The 23,455-nt window shown below is 40.7% G+C and overlaps 1 protein-coding gene across 15 annotated transcripts in view; it reads left to right on the top strand.

Moving 5' to 3' along the window:
- Positions 1 to 23,129, top strand: part of LOC134630913 (RIMS-binding protein 2-like) — a 73,128-nt gene extending 49,999 nt beyond the window's left edge. For 6 of the 15 annotated variants that reach the window (XM_063478705.1, XM_063478699.1, XM_063478697.1 and 3 more), the window contains 16 exons: positions 91 to 170; positions 278 to 387; positions 2,045 to 2,863; positions 3,083 to 3,106; positions 4,261 to 4,412; positions 5,167 to 5,940; positions 6,421 to 6,576; positions 6,862 to 7,008; positions 8,025 to 8,127; positions 8,547 to 8,675; positions 12,316 to 12,485; positions 12,662 to 12,830; positions 12,959 to 13,059; positions 13,337 to 13,408; positions 14,531 to 14,695; positions 18,327 to 23,129. In XM_063478705.1, the coding sequence (XP_063334775.1) occupies positions 91 to 170; positions 278 to 387; positions 2,045 to 2,863; positions 3,083 to 3,106; positions 4,261 to 4,412; positions 5,167 to 5,940; positions 6,421 to 6,576; positions 6,862 to 7,008; positions 8,025 to 8,127; positions 8,547 to 8,675; positions 12,316 to 12,485; positions 12,662 to 12,830; positions 12,959 to 13,059; positions 13,337 to 13,408; positions 14,531 to 14,695; positions 18,327 to 18,554 (3,399 nt within the window). In that variant the 3' untranslated portion in view covers positions 18,555 to 23,129. The other 9 variants (XM_063478701.1, XM_063478709.1, XM_063478707.1 and 6 more) reach the window with 9 other exon arrangements.
- Positions 23,130 to 23,455: the final 326 nt, after the last annotated feature.

Raw genomic sequence — 23,455 nt, 5'->3', positions numbered from 1 at the left:
AAACTGCTAATTCTTAAATATGCTGTAGGAAAGTCGCTTATCCCTGCTAATAACACTTGTCTTTAATTTGTTCCTCTCATTTATCTATAGATGGAGGATGAGGCCAGCCCATCACCCAGGTCCAAATCTCGCTACACAGGCCAGGTCCGCCTTTGCACTGCCCGTTATAGGTGCATAAGACAAGTTTAAATACAGAAATAATTTCATTTCGGGTTTTAACGCACATTATCTTTAATTTTCCTTCACAAATGAATGAAAAATCTTTCTTTCCCTCAAGTTATAACCCTTACGATGGACCAAATGAGCATCCTGAAGCAGAACTCCCCCTTGTGGCTGGAAAGTATCTGTATGTGTATGGAAACATGGATGACGATGGCTTCTATGAAGGTGAGTCGTACACAACAAACATAGAGCATTTGAAGCGGTCTGTGAGGCGATACGTGCTTCTGGCTCAATAAATCAAATTCTGGCAAAAATCTGAAAATACTGCAACAAATTTTCTATTTGGGAGGATAGGTTTTCTTCTGTTCAGGCCTGCAGTTTTGCCTGAGTGCTTGTCTGCTGTCGCTGATGCTGCCTGACAGTGAAAACAAGTGCATGCATCATTATGTATTGTCTCAAAATGACACAAAAATGCCGAGTAGTGTGTGTCAACTGGCATTTATTCTCCACTGAAGTTGCTTTGTCTTTCACCATCGTATTTATGTCTGTGGCGTTTTTGACTGTAACATGTACTGCATTGCACCTACAGCACACTGTGCAGTAAGTGGTATATGTAAAAATGTTGCATGTGTAGAATGACACATTGTATCTGTGATGCATTTTGTGCCTCTGCAGTCTCTTTACATTATGTCGTGTTATGTAATGATACAGCACAATCTAAACGTAATGCTGATGCAGTCATTTTTGTAAACGTGCTGCAAGGACTGCTTGACAGGCTTTGTCACCCTGATATAGAATAAGTCCGTCATACATACTAGTTGGCTACTTTCATCGCGTGACTTCCACTTAGTCAGTGCGTGGTGTCATGAAGAAAAGTTTCCCGATACTTTTTCATAACTGGTGGCTGGACTGACTCTCTGTATAATCTCTTTATAATTATGAAGGCTTCTCCATCAGAGGCAATCCTAATCCCCCTTGCTAGCAATCCTGCAGCCAGCACAGACCATCATAGAAAGCCCCGTGATTCATTAGCTGTGTGCAGTCAGATTGCATGGTATTGCAGACGGTCCCTGTATTTACCACACAGGAGGGGCGACTTGGGCTGCATACCAAGCTGTTGTCAGGATGGGGACCTTGGTCTCTTAGTTTGATGACTAATCCAGCAGGGCTCAGCTTAATCACCAGCACACATAAACAACAAACACCCTCTCTCAGATACACTTGTAGAGACACACCAAGATGGTCTTAAGGCCCCCCAGGCCTCTGTGGAAAAAGGGATTGAAGGACGAGATGATAGGGAGCTTTGTTGAAGACAAACTTATTGCCTTGGGGGAAAAAACTACACTGCAAATCTAAGCACTTTCTTTTCTTTTTTTTTTTTTCCTGCATTGACCGCAGCATCTACGTACTCTGGGGTGCTCCTGGAAATGTTCAAACGCTGAGGTCCTTAGAAATGTTGAAAGGAGTGTTTTCTAAGTTGTGTGTTGGAGTATGAAAGATGGCATCAGAGAACCCGTGGGGAATCTTACATCTTAGGGAATAGAACATGCTGTATGTTTACATATCTTCCACCTCTCACTCAGTGACTCATTCCCACCTTGCAGGTTTAAAAAGAAAAAAAGAAAAAAAGAAGCTCTCACCGATTTATGTGTTTAAGTTATTGCTTTGCTTTTGTCTTTGTGTTGTGAGAGAAGCCTAATTTTAACACTTACAGGTGGCATCAAAACAGAAAGTTGTTTCCTAAAGAGACATTTATTAAATAGTAGCAGGATTTTCTGTTATCTACTTTTATTCTTTTTAACTAGAAATATCAATTTAAAAAATGAATGACATATTTCTGTTATTTTCTACCTTTGTGTCTGTACTTGTTTATGTATGACAGGGGAGCTGCTGGATGGCCAAAGAGGACTTGTTCCTTCCAACTTTGTGGAGTTTGTCCAGGACAAGGAAAAACCAGGCATTCAGGCTGGAGACGGAGGGGAAGATCTCGGCTCACTTGAGCACACATCCCTAGCCTTGATGGCTGTGGATGGAGGTGCCTCCCAGGATGGCCTTCTGAGCTCAGCAAACGCCTTGGTTCCCTGTAGCAATGGGACAGGTGGGCCCTTGGATCCTGAGGACCTGGCGGAAGACGTTGTGCCTTACCCCAGAAAGATCACCTTGATCAAGCAGCTGGCACGGAGTGTCATCGTGGCCTGGGAGCCTCCACTAGTGCCTTTGGGCTGGGGGAACATCTCTAGCTACAATGTGTTAGTAGATGGGGAGCTTCGTGCCAATATACCATACGGTGGTCGGACCAAGTGTTTGCTGGAGAAGCTGGACCTGGACGGCTGCGTCCACCGTGTGTCAGTGCAGAGCGTCACAGACCGGGGCTTGTCAGATGAGCTGCGCTGCACCTTGCTGGTGGGAGCCAATGTGGTGGTGGCGCCGTGCGGTCTGCGCGTCGATGACATTCAGCGTGACACTGCCGAGCTCTCTTGGTTGCCTAGCAACAGCAACTATGCTCACACTGTGTTCTTAGACGGGGTAGAGCATGCAGCGGTAAAACCGGGAAGATATAGACTACGGTTCCACAACCTGAAGCCCCTGACAGTTTACAAAGTGACGGTGGTGGCGCAGCCCCACCAGGTGCCGTGGCAACTGCCGCTGGAGCAGAGAGAGAGGAAGGAAGCCGGCGTGGAGTTCTGCACTCAGGCAGCAGGTCAGAAAGGTTAATTATTATCCACAGAGATACTGTATCAATAATGCGCAGCTTAATAGCTGACGATTACTTTCACATGCTTCTAAGAGTCTTAGTTTAACTCTCATATGCAAGATCATGTACTGTAATATGAATTCTAATGTTATTGTACTCTGCTCTAGAATAGTATAGCATCACATTTCTTTACCATGTCGTTGTTGTGTATTGTATTTTGTCTAGGTCCAACACCATTTTGCAGAACAGGTCAGAACGAAGCTTCAGTGCTGGGCTGGGTTTCCCATATATTCCAGCACTAAACCTAAGAGATGTCATTAGTGCTCTGACACATTTTGCAGGGAGGATGACTGTGCCATGTTGTTCAGTATATGCAGTTTATTATGAAATGTGGGCAAAATGGCATCTTATTCTGGTTCTGAGATTGAAAACTGATTGAAAACCTTTTAAAAACAAGTCTGTCATTTACATGTCCTTTGAAAATGCACAATTTGTTGTTCGAAGCCAAATTTGTATGCAATTTTGCCCAAGTTTGCTGCACAGTGCACTTCACTAATTAGAGAATACCAGAGCAGCACGAGATATGATCAATAATTACTATGATGAGTCATTTCCTCAGCCTATAGCCTAGCCTGACATAGCCAGTTCTATATAAAGCGGTGCCCCTCCACTTCTCACTGAAATGACCATTTTCTATCAGTGTGCATTTGCTTCTGCTCGAATGCAGTTGTGCATGTTTTATCCAGATTTCAAAGAGATCAGGAAAAAGAAATGCTGAGCTGTAATCAGGCTCTCTGCATGTGGAGGCAGCAGTGTATATCTTGGGGCAACCCTTAGTTTTCATCTCTTCCAAAGATTACTGAAAGGTTATAGTAGAATAGCATATATAAGGAATACAGACCTAAAAATATAGGTCTGTGTATATAAAAATAAAACTAAAATTTTCATTTTGATTTGTCTGACAATCATCTTAGGTTAGGAAATATTAGTGTTGTGCAAAAACTCACCATACATTTAAATGACATTGTCTAAACACAACACGCAGTGTTTTGTGAATGTTTCCCACCAGCAATGTCATGCTATCAAGTAGCCCGCATGAACTGTGTATCTCTGCAAAATACAAATAAGCTGTTATGTAATTTCATAAATTTAGATATGCAAGTCAAATTATAACCCCACCTCCCCACCCCACCCCAACCTCACGTCCTCATTTCCTCCTTTGTGTCTGGGCATTTCTGTGCATGGTGGTGTGTGTGTGTGTGTGTGTGTGTGTGTGTACACACGTATTTGTGCATCTGATGAATGCTTCACATCATTCCCCCTCTCGTTTGTATCCTACATGTACTAAATCAGTAAACCGTAAGAGATTATTTTTCTTACACACTGGATTGGTTACCTCCCAGGGCCTCCGCTGCCACCCCAGGATGTTCAGGTGCTCTGTGGGCAGGCTCCAGGGGTCCTGCAGGTCTGCTGGAAGCCCCCCATCCTCTCTCCCACAGGCACATCCAATGGGGCAAATGTCATTGGTTACGCAGTCTGCACTAAAGGGCAGAGGGTGAGTTAGCATGTCTAGGTCTCGCCTGCCAAGACTAGTTTACTTTTTATATATCATTCTTTTTAAAAGGATATAATGAGTGATCATACAGAGCTTGATTTAAAGGCATTGCTCATGATGTATTGTGTTCTGTTATGAGAAACTACAGTAGTTTGTGGCTAAATCCTAAGCATATGGGATGTATATTCCTAAGGTCTACATGCTGTACAGGGATACAGTATTTACAACACTGAAATGTTTAATCATGTGTAATCCAGTCAAAACATGAGAATATACACCACAGATGGGACATTAACAGCCTCTGCCTTTCAGCGTGGCATTATGTCATCATTACCATTAGTTCACTCAGCAGTGCCACCTACTTGTAATTAACGTGCGGTGCAGGTCTGTGTCTTGGAAAGGTCTCTCGCTCCCTCTGGTGACTGCTAAAGTAAATCAGCACAGTAAACCTGAAAGGGTAAATCAACGTTCAGCCACACTGGGCAGAAATCTGTTTTTGAGCTGCCCCTGCGGGTGGAAATCTTAAGAGCGTTTTTCCCACCATAATAAATCAAATTAAAAAGGTATTTTCGTTAGTTCAGTGAAATCACTTATTTGACACTATAAAGTGCAGGGGGCTAGTCAAATTTCAGTAGCTGGATTTGTCCATTTTTGTTTTGGATGTATTGACTCTGATACCGATAATGTTTTAGTTGTTGTTAAAATGAAACTGCAGCCACTGTTTATGTTAACATTTTTTTTTTTCTGCGTCTAGATAGCTGAGGTGCTGTTCCCTATGGCAGACTATGTTACGGTTGAACTGACAAGGATTCAATGCCTCGAGGCCAGGGAAGTCATCGTTAGGACACTGTCGGTCCAGGGAGAATCCCAGGACTCTCAAGTTGCTGTCATTCCAAACAACCTGCTTGTGCCTCTACCTCCGCTTCCCCTGCCACCACCAGTGCATCCTCACGCAGGCCCCCCTCCACACCCCCATGCTCAACCTCTCCTCCAATCCCCTCACCTTCCTCATCCCACACCCCAACTTCCCGCTCCACCACATGGACAACAACTGCCGCCCCATCCTCCACATGCTCAACCCCATCCCAGACTCCCCCATCAAGGTGGACCCCCGCAACCCCAGCTTCGTCCTCCCCATCCCCAGCCGCAGCCCTTGCATCTTCAGCCTTGTCCACCCCACCAAGGTCCCAGGCCACAGCACCAACTGCCTCTGCTGCCCCACCCCCAACCCCACCTTATACCTCTGAGACCAGTAAGTGCCAGAGACCTGGATGCCAAAGACCATGCGGCCCATCACGGGGGAGCTATTCTACCTGGCCAACCTGGCTGGGACCCTACACGCTCTCCTTCTGTCCAGCCTCCAGTGCCCATGCAAGGTCACACCCTTGAAGCCCCATCACCTGCCAATCCACGGTCTCCCTCACCCCAGAGGATTCTTCCTCAGCCCAGAGGCACGCTTATCCCGGACACTGTGGCCAAAGCCATTGCTCGAGAAGCAGCTCAGAGGGTGGCAGCAGAAAGCGGAAAGGTCTGGTGAAAATGGAAATGCTGGCTCACACAACACTCTAGATCAGGGGTGGGCAATCTCAGTCCACGAGGGCCGGTGTCCCTGCAGATTTTAGATGTGTCCTCGAACCAACACAGCTGATTTAAATGGCTAAATTAGCTCCTCAACATGTCCTGAAGTTCTCCAGAGGCCTGGTAACGAACTAATCATGTAATTCAGGTGTGTTGACCCAAGGTGAGATCTAAAACCTGCAGGGACACCGGCCCTCGTGGACTGAGATTGCCCACCCCTGCTCTAGATGCTTAATGAAAATGATGTTATATATTTTAGCACAAGTCACTGTCATTAAACTGTTGCTTTAATTTGAATTTAGAGTAGCTGAAGAAGGGAAGTGTCACAAGTTGCTAAACATAAAAGAATATTCAGCTTTCTGTGATTATAATAAAACCTAAAGACACCGTTAACGCTGTTCCATTCCTATTTACACACGCATGTTTTCAGGGTGACAGAAGGCAGGGCAGATATGGAGAACAGGGTCATTCATTTCACCAGCATCACTCTGATGAGGAAGAGGAAGACGAGGAAGGGTTTGCTCGCGGTCGACGGAGAGGACCCTCGGTTGACGAGTTCCTCAGAGGCTCTGAGCTGGGGAGGCCGGTAAGACCCGTGTGATAATCGACACACTTTGCTTATCACACTTCTGAGCTCAAGCACCTAACGTGTGTTTCAGTGGAAAAACCTCCTCACATGTGTGCATCTGGACGTGCGTGTGTGCATGTACGTCTGAGGTGGTTGCATGTGTACACACTCCTTAACCCGTGTCTTTATGTGTGTTCACGTGGGCGTGCTGGCCTTATCCATGTGTGTTTGGTGTGTGCATGTATGTATGTTTGTATGCGGACTTAATCGCGTCTGTTCGTTTGTGTGTGTAACTACCAAAAGCCTCACTATAGTCACAATGAAGATTATCACAGCGAAAGCAGCCGGGGCTCTGACCTGTCTGACATCATGGAAGAGGATGAGGAGGAACTGTACTCTGAGATGAAGCTGGAAGAGGGACGTCGACGCAACTCGCACAACACACCCAAGGTGCAGTTCTTTGCACTTATCCAAGCAAATTATTATTAAGTGAACTGCACAGGCACAGATACTTCAGTTGAGACTGCTGCCTTGCTTTTGATATGTGTCATTAGTGTGTGTGCTGAGTTTAATTCAAATTTTATACAGAAAGAAAAAGCCCATGGATAGAAGGGCAGATGCAGTGGGTTTGACTATTTCAGTACCATAGACAGAGATGATGAAAGCTGCCGGGTTTGAATCTTTCCGCACTATGGAGAAAGAGAGAGAGAGAGAGAGAGAGAGAGAGAGAGAGAGAGAGATAGATAGATAGAGATGTAGATGGGGTTTTAGATGCTTTCAGGCACCGCTGTTGCTGCTTTCATAAACACGTGACTTTTTTGCCACTTTTTTAAAGCATGCCATCGCAGAAACTACAGAAGCTTATTTTACTTCAGTGAACAAACATGTCAGTGTAGAAAAATGCAATCTTCAAAGTCTGGACCAAAGACTCCATTTGCTGCTGCCAAAAAGCTCCTTTAATTTATCAGAAACACAGAAAGAGATAGTTTCTTTCTGTGTTTGGGTGCTTTGCAGTGAAACGGGGATAGACTGGATCTGATTAAAATGCAGAGGACAGAACTTGGAGAGAGCTAAAGGGTGAGACTGGGTTGAAAAGATTATCATGACAAAGGGAGACATAAAGCTGAGGGGTGTAGCCTAGGCTGCACTGACAAATATCTTTGCCTTTCTTTTTTAGTAGATGGGTAGAGCGATACTAGTTATTTCTTAATTTTGGAATGGAAATATTTCCCATGGGCTTGTGTGTGTGTGTGTGTGTATGTGTGTGTCTGAATGTGAGTCTACGTGTGTGCGTCTATGTTTCAGTGCTTGCCTGTGAGTACTGCATGATTTTGTTTACATACAGTTTGTACAAGTATGTTCGACATGCACTTTTTCACACGCTGTTTACGGGTATGGTCACGGTTCTGTGAGCAACACATGAATGCTTTGTCTGCGGATGCTTTCTATGTTTGTGTGTATTTCAGACAACGACCCCTGTTGGAGGCCGCCATGATCGGGATAGTGGGAGACGAGCGCATCACGGCGGTCCCCAGCCTCAGAGACGACCCCTAATGGTCCCCTCCATTGGTCAGTATAGGCAGATGGCTATATTTTAGGTTTTCTGTCTCTTAGTGCAGTCGCATTTGCTCTTTTTTTTTTCTTTTTTTTTTTTTGAATACCAAGAAGCTCATGAAGTCTTTGTCTCCAGATCACCTTTGTGTCTGCGAACCATGCTCATCCCCTTCAGTACCTTGACTTTGATCTTCCAGAGATGGAGATGATGATGATGATGATGATGATGATTATTATTATTAAACCGCTTTGCACTGTTGGAGCACAGAGTGATAAGTTAATCTACTCTAACAGTGACGACGGCTAGAAATATAACTGAAAATTTGTTATCACCTGTTTTAGGAGGCAACGCAAATCTTCACTTAACATATTGGGAGGAGAAAGTAGAGCTTTGATTTGTAACCTCATCACCTTCTAACTGGTATTTTCTGTAGAGGTAACCTCTGAGAATAACAGTGAGGGAAACCTCTCTCCCATCACCGAGGATGTTTACTATGGCAGAGTAGCTCGACACAGGACCTGGTCATCCCGCAGGCACATGGGCGGCACCAGGTCTCCCCATGGTATGTGCCTGCAGTCCTGTTTTTACCACCACAGCATGGCAACAAAAGTGCCACCAGCACCTGTGCAAATTGCAATAAATAGCTGTGGACACTTGCAAATGTTTTGTCTTCAAAAATAATAGTTATTGTTATTATGCTTACAGTTGAACAGCATGACCGCAATGCACTGAAATGGTGGACCCATTGGCAAACCATGCTTTGGGTCCAGGATCAACATTTCCACAGTTGCAGATGATAAATGATTGACTGTTTAGGGAATGCCTCACAACACTGCACTGAACTCCAGACGCCTGCTAAAACCCTTCCCTTTGTGATACAACCACACCCACTACACCAGTCATGCATGAAACTCAAAAGATATGACAGTGGTAGGCACTAAAGAATGACCACATTGGCATTGCTTCTTGTTTCTTTAGATGTCTGAGTTTGAGATGTTAGCTTTCTTTTATATTGTAAGCTTGTATTTTCAAGCACTGGCCATATAGTGTTTGCTAGGTGGTGCATTTTCCCAGTGTTATCGTAGCGAATCAAAAAACATACACAGGTCTTCACAACAACACTGCCGCCTCAGCTTGAGACCTCTTCTTGCCTTGAGGGTTGGCACAGTGTGGTTGTTTTAGATTGTTTGTCTCTCAGATGTTTTTGGGTTTTTTTTTTTTTCCTTTTTCTTCTCTAAGGCTTTAGCATGCATGTCAGGGTCTTGTCTGTCGCAGATGTTGTCATGCACATAAATCACGATTTGTCTATGTATTGCACCATGGTTCGCCTTTGATGACCATTAATGGAAAGGGCACACAAATTATTATGAATGCATACATGATTTTATGTATGAAGAAGCACTAATTGACTGATGTAAAGCATTATGAACTATCAGCATATCAGTAACGTCATGAAGATGTTTTGCTTAATTAACCACTATTACAATATTTGGACAGATTCACTGCTGTTATGCTTAGTTTCTTACGTCTGCAGCTCATAGAAGGGACTAAACTGTGAAGTTTATGAACATGATTAATGATTCATAATGACTGCAATAACTGAGTTGTTGCATTATTAATGCATTGTGCTTATAGTTTGTGCATTTTCCTGACAGTTCATGAGGTTTTACATCAAAAAGTGATTCTTTTTCATGCATGACACCATGTACAAATTCAAACATAAAAAAAAACATGCTATAAAAAATATATATAAAATAATTAAAACACACGTAGCATGTGTGTATTTGTGGATGCATGTGTGCGTGCTGCAGAAAATAGTTCACTGGGTCACAGATTTCTTCCTGCATGGTTAGAGGCACAATCATAGCCTGATACGGAAAGTGAAATCTGTCATGCAAATACTGAATGGTCAAATCAATAAGACTTATCAGGATCCTCTCATTGATTTCTTGTGACCGGAAGCACGGCATCACAGACTTGCTTATCACAGAAGTGGCGTTCACTGTATGCAGCAATAAGTTTTGTGAATAATTTTTAATGTGGAAGTGATTTAAAATCACCGGCTGTTAAAGCTTTACTTCACATGTTTACATCACAGTAATAGAAAAGCCACACTTAACTTTATGGCATTTTATAACACAAAGTAAATGTACAGTCATCTACTGTATTTTCCGCACTATAAGGCACTTAAAATCCTTTCATTTTCTCAAAAATCGACAGTGCGACTTATGTATGAAATCTGGTTGTGCTTACTGACCTCGAAGTGATTTTATGTGGTAAACAGCGCTGAAAAATCTGTCAAATGTTTTAGTATGACTTTGGTAAGCTATGAAGCTGGATTGTCGGAGCATTACGGCTACTGTAGTCAGGAGCCTTGCGGAGTAATCGGGGTCCAAAACTCAGTTCTCTTCAGGTCCCAAAGTCAAACTAACACTGCGGCATCACTGAGAGTTAAACTTTAATAAAATGATCAGCGTTGCTGCTTTACCAGGTGTAACAATTAAGTTTAACTCCAGGCATCCATGAAAACAGAATTTATTAAATTTAACTGAGTTGGACATTAGCTTGCTAGTTTCCACCTAAAGATGATATACCATGTTCTGATTGAGAGACTTCTGAAAAAATTAAAATGTACAGCTCTGCTATCACTTCCAACATAAATGAAGACAGAAAACTAAACAGCAGTGAAGTTGGACTAGCTGGTATATAATGATGTGCTACGTGATCGCTAGCAACACAGCTATGTTAGCATAACATAAACACAGTGAAGCTGGAGGATGAATGCTAACCTTTTTCCGCTCTATAAAAGTTAACGCAAGATTCCAGATTGTTAGGGACAAATGCAATCACATGACAGGATGCTGGAAACGGACCAAACTTCAGTCAGGAGAACAACTAAGAAAATCCATCCACAATACGAGGTTAGTCATGAATATACTGCGACAACATGGGAATAGAGTAGCTGCGAGAGAATTTAACATTAACTAGAATAATAAAGGATAAAGAATAAAGAGAAACAGGATCACAATCACTGGTACGGAAGTGGTGGAAGCAAGAAGAATGAGTTGAGTAAAGTTTGACTTATCCAGTGTAGCCAACTCCTCAGTAAGGAAATTTGCTATTGGCTATCCTAAAAGTCGCTAAATGACGTCATAGCCTAATTTGCATAATTTATCCTGCCTATTTAATTGTAACAGACTCTGTAGGAGAGAGAAATAACATCGTGGAAGAGACAAAGTGAGTAAAAAAACAAACAAACAAAAAAAACCAACAACCCTAAAAGCATTTAGAATATTTAGAACTACAATTAAATTTCTCTTCTATTATTATTGTTTTCAATAATTCCAACCCTCCTCCTTTACCCGGACTTGGGACCGGCAAAAGTGACCCGAAATAGGCACTCTGGCAGAGTTACTTTCTTTGTGGTGTGTGTGTCTGTCTGTCTGTCTTTTTAAGTAGTTTTAAACCTTGTCATCCACAAAAGTAAGAGTAAAAGAAGAACATTTTTAACCACTAACAATCAAAATGGACATAGCAAGCCTCACCAGACAGCTTCGGTCTTAATCGGATGTACAAGATGGAGTTATGGACATCCGATTTCTAAGTTGGCAATGATTGGAATGATGTATTTTAGTGCATTGATTTAAGAATCAATGAACTAAGAAAAATGTACAGTTACCGCTGCTCCCGCCAGCGGCTTGCTCATGCGCGATTCGTTTGCAGTTAGTACTCTAGGGCTGAATATCTCCTGCTCTGACATCAGCTGGGGGCGACTGCTGCATGAGGACTACCTGCCGCCTGTGAGCGTTTTCACACGGGCGAGGTGCCCATGGCAGCACCCGCTGCTTGTTCAGAGTAAGAGCGATTTGTGCGTTCACGTGAAAAAGTCGTCACAAGTCTCCGGTAACACCAGGAAAAAGTCGCCAGATTTGTCGCTAGTCACTTTTTAGAAAAAAAGGGGGTCTGAAAACTCGCTAAATATAGCGACAAAGTCGCTAAGTTGGCAACACTGGACTTATCTGACTGCTTTGTTTCGCTTAATGCCCCTTATGTATGAAAACAGACTCCTTCATCGACAGTGCGCCTTAAAATCCGGTGCGCCTTATGGTCTGAAAAATACAGTACTTGGTCCACATTTCTGTAAGTCTATTGGTTGGTGAGGTTGGATAATGGGATTTTACTTTTTGTTTTATGTGCTGAAGATGGCTACAGGGATCGGGATCGCCGCTCTCCCACGTACTATGATGAGTCGGAGCCAGAGGAGCCCTTTAGGATCTTTGTGGCTCTCTTTGACTACGATCCTCTGTCCATGTCCCCAAACCCGGATGCTGCTGATGAAGAGCTGCCCTTCAAAGAGGGGCAGATCATTAGGGTGGGAGTTTCAAGTGCTTTCATGTAATGCATTCTTTCTTTCTCTCTCTTTTTTTTTTTTTTTTTTAAGGTGAATTCATACTGTTAGGTAAACTATTAAACCAAGCATAAATGTCAAATGGATAAAGAAAGTAGTAGTAGCATGAGCTTTAAACATTGCTCTTTCTTATCTACCAGGTGTATGGGGATAAAGATACTGATGGGTTTTACAGAGGTGAAGTGAAGGGCAGGATGGGTCTGATCCCCTGTAACATGGTGTCAGAGATACGAGCAGACGATGAGGACACCATGGACCAGCTCATCAAACAGGGCTTTCTGCCGCTCAGCACACCTGTGGATAGAATAGGTACCACAAGAGCATGCACACCCTCGCAAATAACAACCATGTACAGCTTTAAAAAATGGTTAGATATTGTGAGAGAAAGCATGTAACGGGACGCTTCCTGTTAAAATGCCATTTACAATTACCTTCAGAGCAGAACAGAAGAGGCCTGCGTCGAGATCAGGCCTCCAGGAGGATGGTGGCTCTGTACGACTACGACCCCAGGGAGAGCTCTCCTAATGTTGATGTTGAGGTATTGTTTGCTGTAAAGGACAAACTGCTCAACGCTTAAGTGTTTATAGTGTAATGCACAAATATCTAACCAGCTACTACAACACACCTAAACACTTTTATATGTGCAAAATTTGGTTCACAAATACATAGAAATGTGATTGTTACACAAAACCACAAAGATTGTCCAAAAATAGCACTTTTGTACTCCTTAATTTAGTCTGTTTGAATAAACTGGAACAAAAACTGGATTTTACTTTGTATTATTTGTGTATCCCTTTCTCTCTCTGTCTTAATAGGCTGAACTCACATTTTGCGCTGGTGACATCATTGCTGTGTTTGGTGACATTGACGAAGATGGTTTCTATTATGTGAGTGCTTGTCCATGTTTTTGGGGTTTCTCAGTAATCCTCGAGAACTCCTCAAAATTCGTATTAGGCACCATTTTTGATTAAGCTACTCGGAGTGCTTCACCATGTCTCATTCACACAGTCATAGATCTAAGTGCTTTCTATCTAACATTTACTCTAATGAACACATTGGGGAGCCACTTGGGGTTCAGCATCGTATGCACGGATATTTTGGCTTGCTAACTGGAGAAGAAGGGATCGAACCAATAACCTTGCGATTAATAGATTACTCTTAATAGATGCCTCTTCTGCTTGAAGCTTAGTAGTTCTGGGGCTGTCACCTGGTGTGGTCTTCTGCCGCTGTAGCCCATCTGCTAATTTTAAGATGTTGCGCTCTACTGCAGGAACATCAGACTCATTTAAAATCAAGGGAGGAAGCAGTAAGAAAAGCTGTAAAACATGAAAATACATTTAAATTTAAAGCTGACCACCTTATGTTTGACACCTCTGCTGTACTGTATACCTTGATTCTAATGAATGGCTATGTGAGTTACTATTGTATGTCTATCTGCTTGAAGCAGTCTGGCAATTTTTCCTCTGATCTCTGGCATCAAAAAGGCTTTTTTTCTTCTTTTTTTCACAGAGAACTGGCTCTCGCTGGACATTTTCTCTCTGTTGGAACATTCTCTGTAAACTCTAGAGATGGTTGTTGTAAATCAGCAGTTTATGAAATACTCAGACCAGCCCATCTGGCTTCAGCAACCATCCCACATTCAAAGTCACTAAAATCTCCTTTCTGATGCTCTGAACCTTAGCAGATCATCTTGGTCACGTCTACATTCCTAAATGAACTCAGTTGCTGCCAGTTAGATATTTGCATTGACAAGCAGTTAAACATGAGTAGCTAACAAAGTGGCCGGTGAGTGTACTTGAAACAGATGGGTAGGAAGATGTGAGAGACGTGATTCAGATAGATTGGAGGCCTGACATATGTAATGTAAATGTATTAGATGTGTTTGGTCCGCAGAATGAATTATATTATGTTCAGTTAACTGTGGCAGCTGTGCAGACATAGCATAATCTTATGAGTTGGTATTCTGCCAGTGAAGTTTATGCCTTCTCACCTCTCATTTCTTTCCACAGGGTGAGATCAATGGCCACCGTGGTTTGGTTCCCTCTAACTTCCTGGAAGAAGTGCCTGATGACGTGGAGGTTTATCTGACTGATACTCCATCCCACTACCCCCAGGAAGAGCCCGCCAACCGGCCTCCTGCCAACTCCATCCCCGCCGTCTCAGAGAGCAAACGGGTACATCATCATCGCCGCTCTCAGCGCTAGGCCCTGTGTCCATACATCCTCCGTCCTCTCTTGATTTTCGTCTCTCGCTTCCTCCACTTGCCGTCTGTGTGCTGTTCATTGTGTGTGTTTGTCCATGTGGTGACAGTGGTGACTCTATACAGACTAACAACTCCCTCTCCACCCTTCACCCTTTGGAGGGGGGAAAGGGGACAAAATCCAGTGTTAACACCTTTCTGAGTCTCAGAGAAAGGAAGAAGCAAAGCCTGACATGGACAGAGAGGATAGACTGTGGGAGCTCTGCAGGTGGTATATGCATGTAGCACTGGTTAAGGGAGGACTTGAAAAAGGCTCATTCTTTACACAAGATAATTTGGGGCCTCTTTGCACTGAAACACAAAATCAAATTGTGGTTACGTATTGTATTATTAAAGATAAATATATTAAGTGCTTTATTAACACATAACAATTGCTACCCAATGACACTGAAAGAAATTATATTGAGAACAAAAAGACAAAAGCATGCCTTTTTCAAACTTGATACATTTTCTAGCAACTTTCTTGGCTCGACTGCTGTATTTCCTTGAAGAGGCTTTGTTTCTTTATGTATACTGCACACACATCAGATCTATTTTTCAGCCCTGGTGACAGTGGATATGCCATGTTTGCTCTGAGCTCGAGAGACAAAAAAAACCAAACAACTAACTGCAGCACTGAGACGTCCATACTGTACTGTTGTTACAATGGAACAATAAAAAGAAAGCAATTGGATATTAAAAACATTCATGCTCTGTGTTCATGTGTGTTGTTGGTGTTGTTGTTTTCAGTTGTCATAGTGGTGTGGGTTTTACCGACAGTGACAGTGCTGCCACATCTGATTTCTTTTTTGTTTTTCCTCACCCGCTTGGCAAAACAAAACAAACAAGCAGAGGAAGATTGTTCATTTCACACCATAAATGGCTCTGTCTGCCTTGTACAGTAAGTTGGCAACTTGAGATACCAGACTCGCTGCGCTAATGCACACAGCTTGTTGTTGCAGCAGAAGCTGTTTAAATGCCATGCAATATTACGGAGGCGCTTTTCAAGTCATTGACTTGTTTCATGATTTGAATCAGGCAGATTTGTCTCTTCTCTTTGTTTGATTTTTAGCACTCTGTTAAGTGACTCACTAAAATATTTGACTCACATTAGTGGGTAGCTTCCCTTCTATCATCCGTAGGTGTTATAGTTACAATTTGGAATAGATTTCAGTTTTCATTATAGGAAAATATCTTAATCCGAAATAGCAGCTGCTGCATTAGATGGGAAGCCTGGTATCTACAGTTGTGTCCCTGGGTGTTGTACCGTATCTGACTGTACTGTATACTCCCTCATGGCCTACTGATGATGGACTTCTTCAGCTCTGTGGTGTGCTGATGTTGTGCTCAACATTTGATGGCTTCTTCCTCAGTTTGATTTCTATGTGTGCTCTGTGTATGTGTGTGTGTGAGAGAGAGTGTGGTCGAGGCATTACACAATGTTTTGCAGACCCTAAACTGTTTGTGGACTCAGTTAATGAGGACATGCATTTTGTATAGGGACACAGAGCAAGCCCAAATAACACAAATCATTACGTTTTTTTTTTAGGTTGGGATTATGTTAAGTGGCAGTTAGGATTAAGGTGAAAATAATTCTGAAGGAAAAGAATTTTATCTGAAGTCATGTATTCGTGTGTAAAAACATCTTTACTATCAGTTTAATCCAGATTAACAGGCAGAGTACCTAGGTTTGGACGGCTTTACTCTGAAGTATCAGTTTATTTCTCTGGAGTAAAATGTAAAATAGTGTAGAAAATATTAAACTTTTATATTAAGAGTTAATATTATCAGTTGCTGAAAATAAACACTGAATATTTCATATAGAACTAGAAACCTTTTTTATTTTTTTAGTTACCTTTTGATCTGTGAAAGACAATCCTTGAGTCTGAAGCATGCCACATTAAGTTATTTACATGCTGTCAATCAAACATAATCGAACCCAAAACACTTAGGAATTTTTTCTTCATTCCTCATAAATTTGTTTTCTGGGGCTTTAAGATATAACCTTACCAAAAATGTAAACTACAGTACTGTGCAAAAGTCTTTATATTTTGCTAGGAAAATGGGATATAGAGTGATTTACTGAAATATCTGCAAACAAAGGAAATGAACTATGTAAAGGAGAAACCAGTTTGCATAATTCTAATGAGGTTTAAAGTTAAACATTTGGTCTGACTACCGTTATTCTTCAACACAGCCTGAAATCTCTTACCCAAGCTTTCTTGTAATTTCAAAGTTCTCGAAGGCTTCTTGAAGCACATTTAAAGCTCTTCTTTGGATGTTTGCTTCCTTTTGTTACATTCTCTGTTAATGTGAACCCACACAGCTTCAGTAATGTTGAGGTGCAGCCTCTCTGCTTTACAGATGGTCATCGACACCAACTCTTTCCTGATCTCCCCTGTACACATTGATGACAACATCTTAAAACATAAATTTCAAATTTGGATCACACCACAACACCCTTTTCCTCTGATTTCCAGTACAGTTTTTCTTGTGTAATATGGGATACCTCAGTCTTTACTCCCCGTTTCCCTTTCTTAAGAATGGCTTTTTGACAGCTGCCCTTCCATTGAGACGATATCTGATGAGGCTTCAGTGAACAGTAGATGGATCTCTCAGGTCTCTGGTGGATTTTTTCTTAAAGACATGCATTTAAGAAACTGTTCCTCTGCTGTAGAAAGTTTTTTTTTTTTATGCCTGACACTTCTTTTGTCCCCCAGTTGTCCACTTACTTCAGATTTTTTTAAGGACACTCCATGAGATATGCCTTTTTTTTTTGGCTAGTAGCTCTTTGGGAATCACCTTCCATCTCTTTTCTTCCAGTCACCCAATTCAGGGCTGCGGAGAGTGGAAGTCTATTCCAGCAGTTATAAAGCAAAAGGGAATCGCCACCTCGGTAAAAAAAAAGAGATTGTTTTATGCCTGTCAACTGTGTTATTTTTGCTTTTTTTGACCTGGATTCAACAAAAGAAATAACAAATTATGTATTTTTTGCGACAAGCTACCAGTAAAAAAAAAGTGTCGAAGTGCTAAGTTCACGACTGGTTCATCCCTTGAGTTCGGTGTCTTATTTATGCTTGAAAGATTAACGAGTCAGTGTTAAGTGGCTTAAGAAAATAACACCTAATATGGTCAGGTACAAGGGCTGGACTGTAAATGAGTGAAAAAAGCAGCCAATGTCTAAACAACTTTAAAAGGGCTTTAGAAAGCCTGAAGAACTAACAATTGAGACCACTTTAAAAATGTATAAGAAAATCTGGCTCTGAACATATAAAAAAAGTCAAAAGGAAAATAGCGGAAAATTCTGAATAAAGTGAGAGACATTTTTGTAAATCTATTAAAAAACAAAATTGTTTTTCTAAAACAGGCTAGAAAGAGAGCTAATTTTCATTCTTTGTGTTACTCAAGGAATCTGATCGAACTTAAAGCAGATGAAGTGTTTTTTTAAACAGCGTTTAGCTGAGGAAACGCAGAGGGAAAGGCTTAGAGTTTCAGTATGAAAGAGTTGGTTCATTTGTAATATGCTGCCCCATACCTCCATACCTCCCCACCACTTCTCTTCGCAGGCTACCACAGAAACTACCGAAGCCGTCAACAATGACACCACACCCGTCCGGGCGCCGTCCCCGATTGTTCGCCCCCTCCTCCCTGGAACCATGAGGCCCCTCAGCCCTACAAGGGGTCCCCACGTCCCAGTGGACCCCCGGGACTCTCAAGATCTGGCAAACAAGAAGAAGAAAGGACTGCTTTCCAAGGGAAAGAAACTCCTGAAGAAACTCTCCCCTGTGAAATAAAAGAACACAGAAACAAAATTAATGTACAGTAAGTGCTCATGCTGGGCTCTGTGTATTGCATTCATACAATCAACTCTGATCTAACAACACATGACAGAGAGGATGTGAGCTGTGTCTCCTTGACTGCTTGAGCCTATTTCACTACAGTGATATATATTAAAAAAAAAAAAAAAGGTGACAGATGGCCACAAATCGATTATGTACAGTGCAGTGCCAAAATCAAGAGCGAGGTCACTTGCAGACACAAAATCGTGTAACTATGATGTATTTTAAATCAAGGGGGTGATTAAAAAAACAAAAACAAACTAGGATTTTCATGACATGTATTTCTTCTGTTTTTGTTATCATTAGGCAAAAGTAATTCTTACATTTGTTTTAAGCAGGGTATCAAAGCATCTGGTTATAAAACTTTCCAAAAGTCTTTTCTCAGCAAAAAAAATTAAGAAAAATAATAAAATGTAAAAAAAAAAAAAATGGAGTATTGATGTCACTACAAGGGAACAGACACCATGCTCCTCCAAGAAAATCTCAAAAAGACTACACTGTTATTGAGGCATTGTGTGAAGTAATGCTGGCTGCTAAAAAAAATATTACAAAATCCTTTATTCAGTGCAATATCATAGAGAGATGGTAGCATATGTGGGAATAAGATTTCCACTTGTACCTGTGATTCAGCAGAGAGGATTTTTTTTTCTGAGATGAAAGGAATTTGAAAGAGAAGAACAGATTGGCAACAGGGCATTAACGTCAGAAACACCAGGCAAGTTTAGCTGTCTCAGTGGCCTTTATGAAAACAATATGAGCACGACATTCCTCGTTTGATTGCAAGGTTGACTTAACTCCAGGTTTTCTTTTTCATGACGGGCCGCTTGTGCTTTGTCATTTTTGAGAATTAAACAAAGAGCGGTAATGTTTGTTGTCATCGCTGTCAAACTGTCATGAAACGCCTAGTTCAAGACGAAATTTTGTGTTTATCTTCCTATTGCACAAAGGTGGGTGTTTTGTCGGACGACTGGTAAACGATATATTTTGTGTGCCTGTGTGTGTGTGTATACTACATGTATGTATGTGATGCATTCATATTTTGCACCTTTCATGTTTGCTGTTCACTTGCTTTATCTTTTTTTTTCCTGAAGGAGAGGCCATGTAATTGTTGGTCCTGTGATCTAGTGGTGTGCTGCTACCTCCATTGGCTGTGCATTGTTTAGCTTACGTCGATGTTCACTGGTGTTCAAAGACAGTGGATCGCCACAAAATGTCACATTTGTAACCCAGATGTGAATGATGTTATTATTAACTTGCTAACACAATCATTGATAGTAAAAGCAAAGCTAGTTATTATTAGACGAGTGCAGTTAAACTTTTCAAAATGTACATTTGCAACCTTATAGACAGGTGAGGACAGAACTATTAGTCTCCTATGAAAGATGCCACTTTTTTAAAAAAAAAAGTGCTGTTAAACATGGCAAGAAATTTTTAACACAGCTTTTCCAAACATCCAGGTTTTATTTTGTATGCTTACATTATTTTACTTTGCACACAGAAACAAAATTATGTCACAAAAACTAACAGGGTCAAAATTATTAGCCCCTCTGATGCTAATAGTCAGGTGTATTTCTTTTTTGCAGTTTTAGTTGTAGTTTTCAACAAGTCTCACAAATGTCTCCTGTGCAACACAAGCCTTTTTTTCTTTGGCAAATCTCTCCAGTTCCTCCAGATCTCACGATAGATTTTCAGGGGGGTTCAAGTCAAGGCTTTGACAGGCCAGTCAATAACTTTCACTTTGGTCTCCAGGAGGGGGTTCTTCACCAGGAGTGATGTATGTTTTGGGTTATTGTCCTGTTGGAAGACCAAGGAACGACTCAGACCCAGTGTTGCTGTTGAATGCTTGAGGTTTTTGTTCAAAATCTTAACAAAACCTGTCTCGATGATGAGATTCCCATCTCCAGACACATTGAAGCATCCCCACAGCATAGTACTCCCACCACTGTGTTTCACCATGGGAACAGTCTTCTTTGAGTTGTTCACCTTGTCCTATGCATAGTTCAGTCTTGTTTGAAGATGTCTTTTGCAATAAAGTGGAGTTTTTTCTTGGTTTGCAACCTCGCAGTTCATCCCTGTGCAGGGTTCTAGTGACTGGCTTCTTTGACTTCATTCACTTTGGTCTTTAGATGCACCTCTCACTGTTTTTCTTTCCAGGGTTTTTGAAATCTTTCACTTCCTTCAGTATCTCTGCTGTGTTTCTTTGTTTTGTCAGTCTTTGAATTTCTCGGTCCAATTTTTGACACTTGGAAACGCTGTGATAACTTTGTATATCCACCTCCTGCTTCGTGAGCATCAACGATTCTTTTTCTTGAGTCTAAACTGATTTTTTGGTTTTAGCGTGATGCTTTTTCAAGTGACAGCTCAAACTTTTGCTGAAGTTTTCATACAATGAGTAAATTGGAAGACAACCCTTCCAATAAGTTGATAAGAAGAAGATACGTTATTTTAAGCTTGCAAATAATATCGACCCTGGTCATTTCTGTTTTCTGAAATAATTCTGTTATTGTGGGCAAATAGAAATAATGTATGCTTTCTTAAGAAAACTAGTATGTTTAGAAACAGTATGTTGAAAATCTCTTGCTCTGTTAAAAAACAACTTGGGAACATTTTGACAAAAACTTTACATTTTATAAGGGAGGCAATAGTTTTGCCCTCATCTGTAGCAGCCTATCTCTGTAAATGATTAACTTGTGTTCAAACACAAATTATGACTTACTCAAGTTTACAGATGTTATTTTTTTTAGGCAACTGTAGATGCCACAAAATGCCAACATTTCTGTTTAAGGTTTGGGTGATGCACTTTCTTTTGTACCAGTGAGGGACATGCTCATAAAGCCTCATAAAAATTGGAAATCAAAATGTTAAGATGTGCATTGTTCACTGGTTTTGTTACATCTACCTGCTGTCTGTGGAGAGAAATATGAACTTAAGTTCACATTTTGTATCATGACCTGTACTTTCATTATATAAAGAACTATACTGTGCTGAATCAATATGTTAGCTAATATGCAGCTATTATATAAGAGGATATGGTACATAATAGATTTTTACTTTATTCCCATGATATTGAATTATATAAAAAAACAAGTATGAAGTGATTCCACTTAATACAGTCAATATTTTATTGTTTTTTTCGTTTGTTTGTTGACTCTCTGAATGTTTAATATGTTTAATCAAGTCCTCAAAAGCAAATTTAGTTGCACAATGCCATTGAAAGATTGCCACCATTAAAGTATGATCAGATCAGCAGAAGCTTAATATCCTGCAGATTGTTGAGCCGACTGTCTAATTAGTCAGTTTCTTATTCAATGAATTCTTAGTGTTAATGCTACACAAACAACAGACCAGGCTTCACAGAGGGAGAAAAATATAATAGAATCAGAAGCTGAGTTTTGTGTGTGATTGGTGAAACTGAATGCCATGAAGTTAATTTTTTTCTCTTCTCTTTTTAGTAGTTTGAAAGTGGCTTCCTGGGTTTAAATTATATCCTTTGGTGGTGTGGATATCCTCTTTGATGGGGAAAATGTAGCTTAGCAAGCTGAACAAATTCAAAATGAATCTGTTGCAATGAACGAAAAAAAGGAAGAAAACACATCTTGTTTTTTTTAAACATTTAAGCGTTTCCATATATTTCTTATGCTCAAACTGGCTGGTGTAATGAGATCCATCCCCCAGAAATGGACTAGCTTTAAATGGCAACCCACTGTTTTACTTTTCAAGGTGACAGGCGTGTGTTAATTTGACAACATTATTGAAATAAAGTCTTAAAAATTAACTTGAATTATTGAAAGAAAGACCCCACTTCATCTATAAGCATTCTGTGTGCTTTGGAGAGGATTACTGGAGCTCACAAACATAATTACTACCTGGCATAGCTTTAAAAAAAGACAAAGTTTCTATTATTATATTTAGTTATAAACATTTATTATGTCCTAATCATCTTCCGTGTTCCTTATGTGAAGTTGCATTTAACAGATGAGCCGGATGTGGGTTTGTTTTGTGGCACAGGGTTCCTTCATTCGTGAATATTGCTGAGGGCATGCAAAGACATGAGAGGTTAGCCAAAGTTGAATTTAGGCTGGCAATCAGTTTACATTTCATTATTTTCCAAAGCTGTTTATGTATAGTTTCACTTTCAGTCTTTCACAATGTTGAAATTATATGGTGTTCCAATACCAAATCATTCACTTGTGAATGGGCGTAGTGTTTCGAAACGCTGTAGCTCTTTTGTACTTCGATTCATTTGTAGATAATTTATAGATGTTTCTACTTGATTTTACGACAGCCTTTTTTTTCCAGTGCACTGAGATTTCCTCTCATTGTAAAAAAACAAAACAAAAAAACTGCAAGCATTCTCCATAGTGTCCTTTGAAATCACATGTATAAGCCCACCGTATGTGCTTGCTTTGTGAATCAAGATAAAACAAAAACAACAAATCAACAAAAAAAGAAGAAGAAAAAGAAATCACTGGACAGTATTTATGGTGATTAACTATGTGTGGGTGTGCATGTGAAAAATACAACTTTTATAACCAAATTAAATTTGATATTTTTTAAAAACTCGTGTCATGTGTTTTTCTTTACATGGCAGGTTAGATTTGCAGTAGTTCCTTGTTAATGTAGCAAACAATAATAATTCTTAGGCGACTCTATAGTAATGACTACAGTAAGTACATCACGATACACATGAATGTTATTTCTATTTTCTGAATGAACATTTCTAATTATATTTTCTTATATTCTGTACTAATGAATCTGATTTGCTTCTCTAAAATTCTGTCCCACAAATTAGTATGACTGAAAAAAAAATACAAATACACTGAAATTAATTTAGATATGTTGGCATCTGGAGATTT

The sequence above is a fragment of the Pelmatolapia mariae genome, linkage group LG7, assembly GCF_036321145.2.
Source record: "Pelmatolapia mariae isolate MD_Pm_ZW linkage group LG7, Pm_UMD_F_2, whole genome shotgun sequence".
NCBI lineage: Eukaryota > Metazoa > Chordata > Actinopteri > Cichliformes > Cichlidae > Pelmatolapia > Pelmatolapia mariae.
Note: the sequence above shows the minus strand (reverse complement) of the source record. Positions and strands in the feature narration are given on the sequence as shown.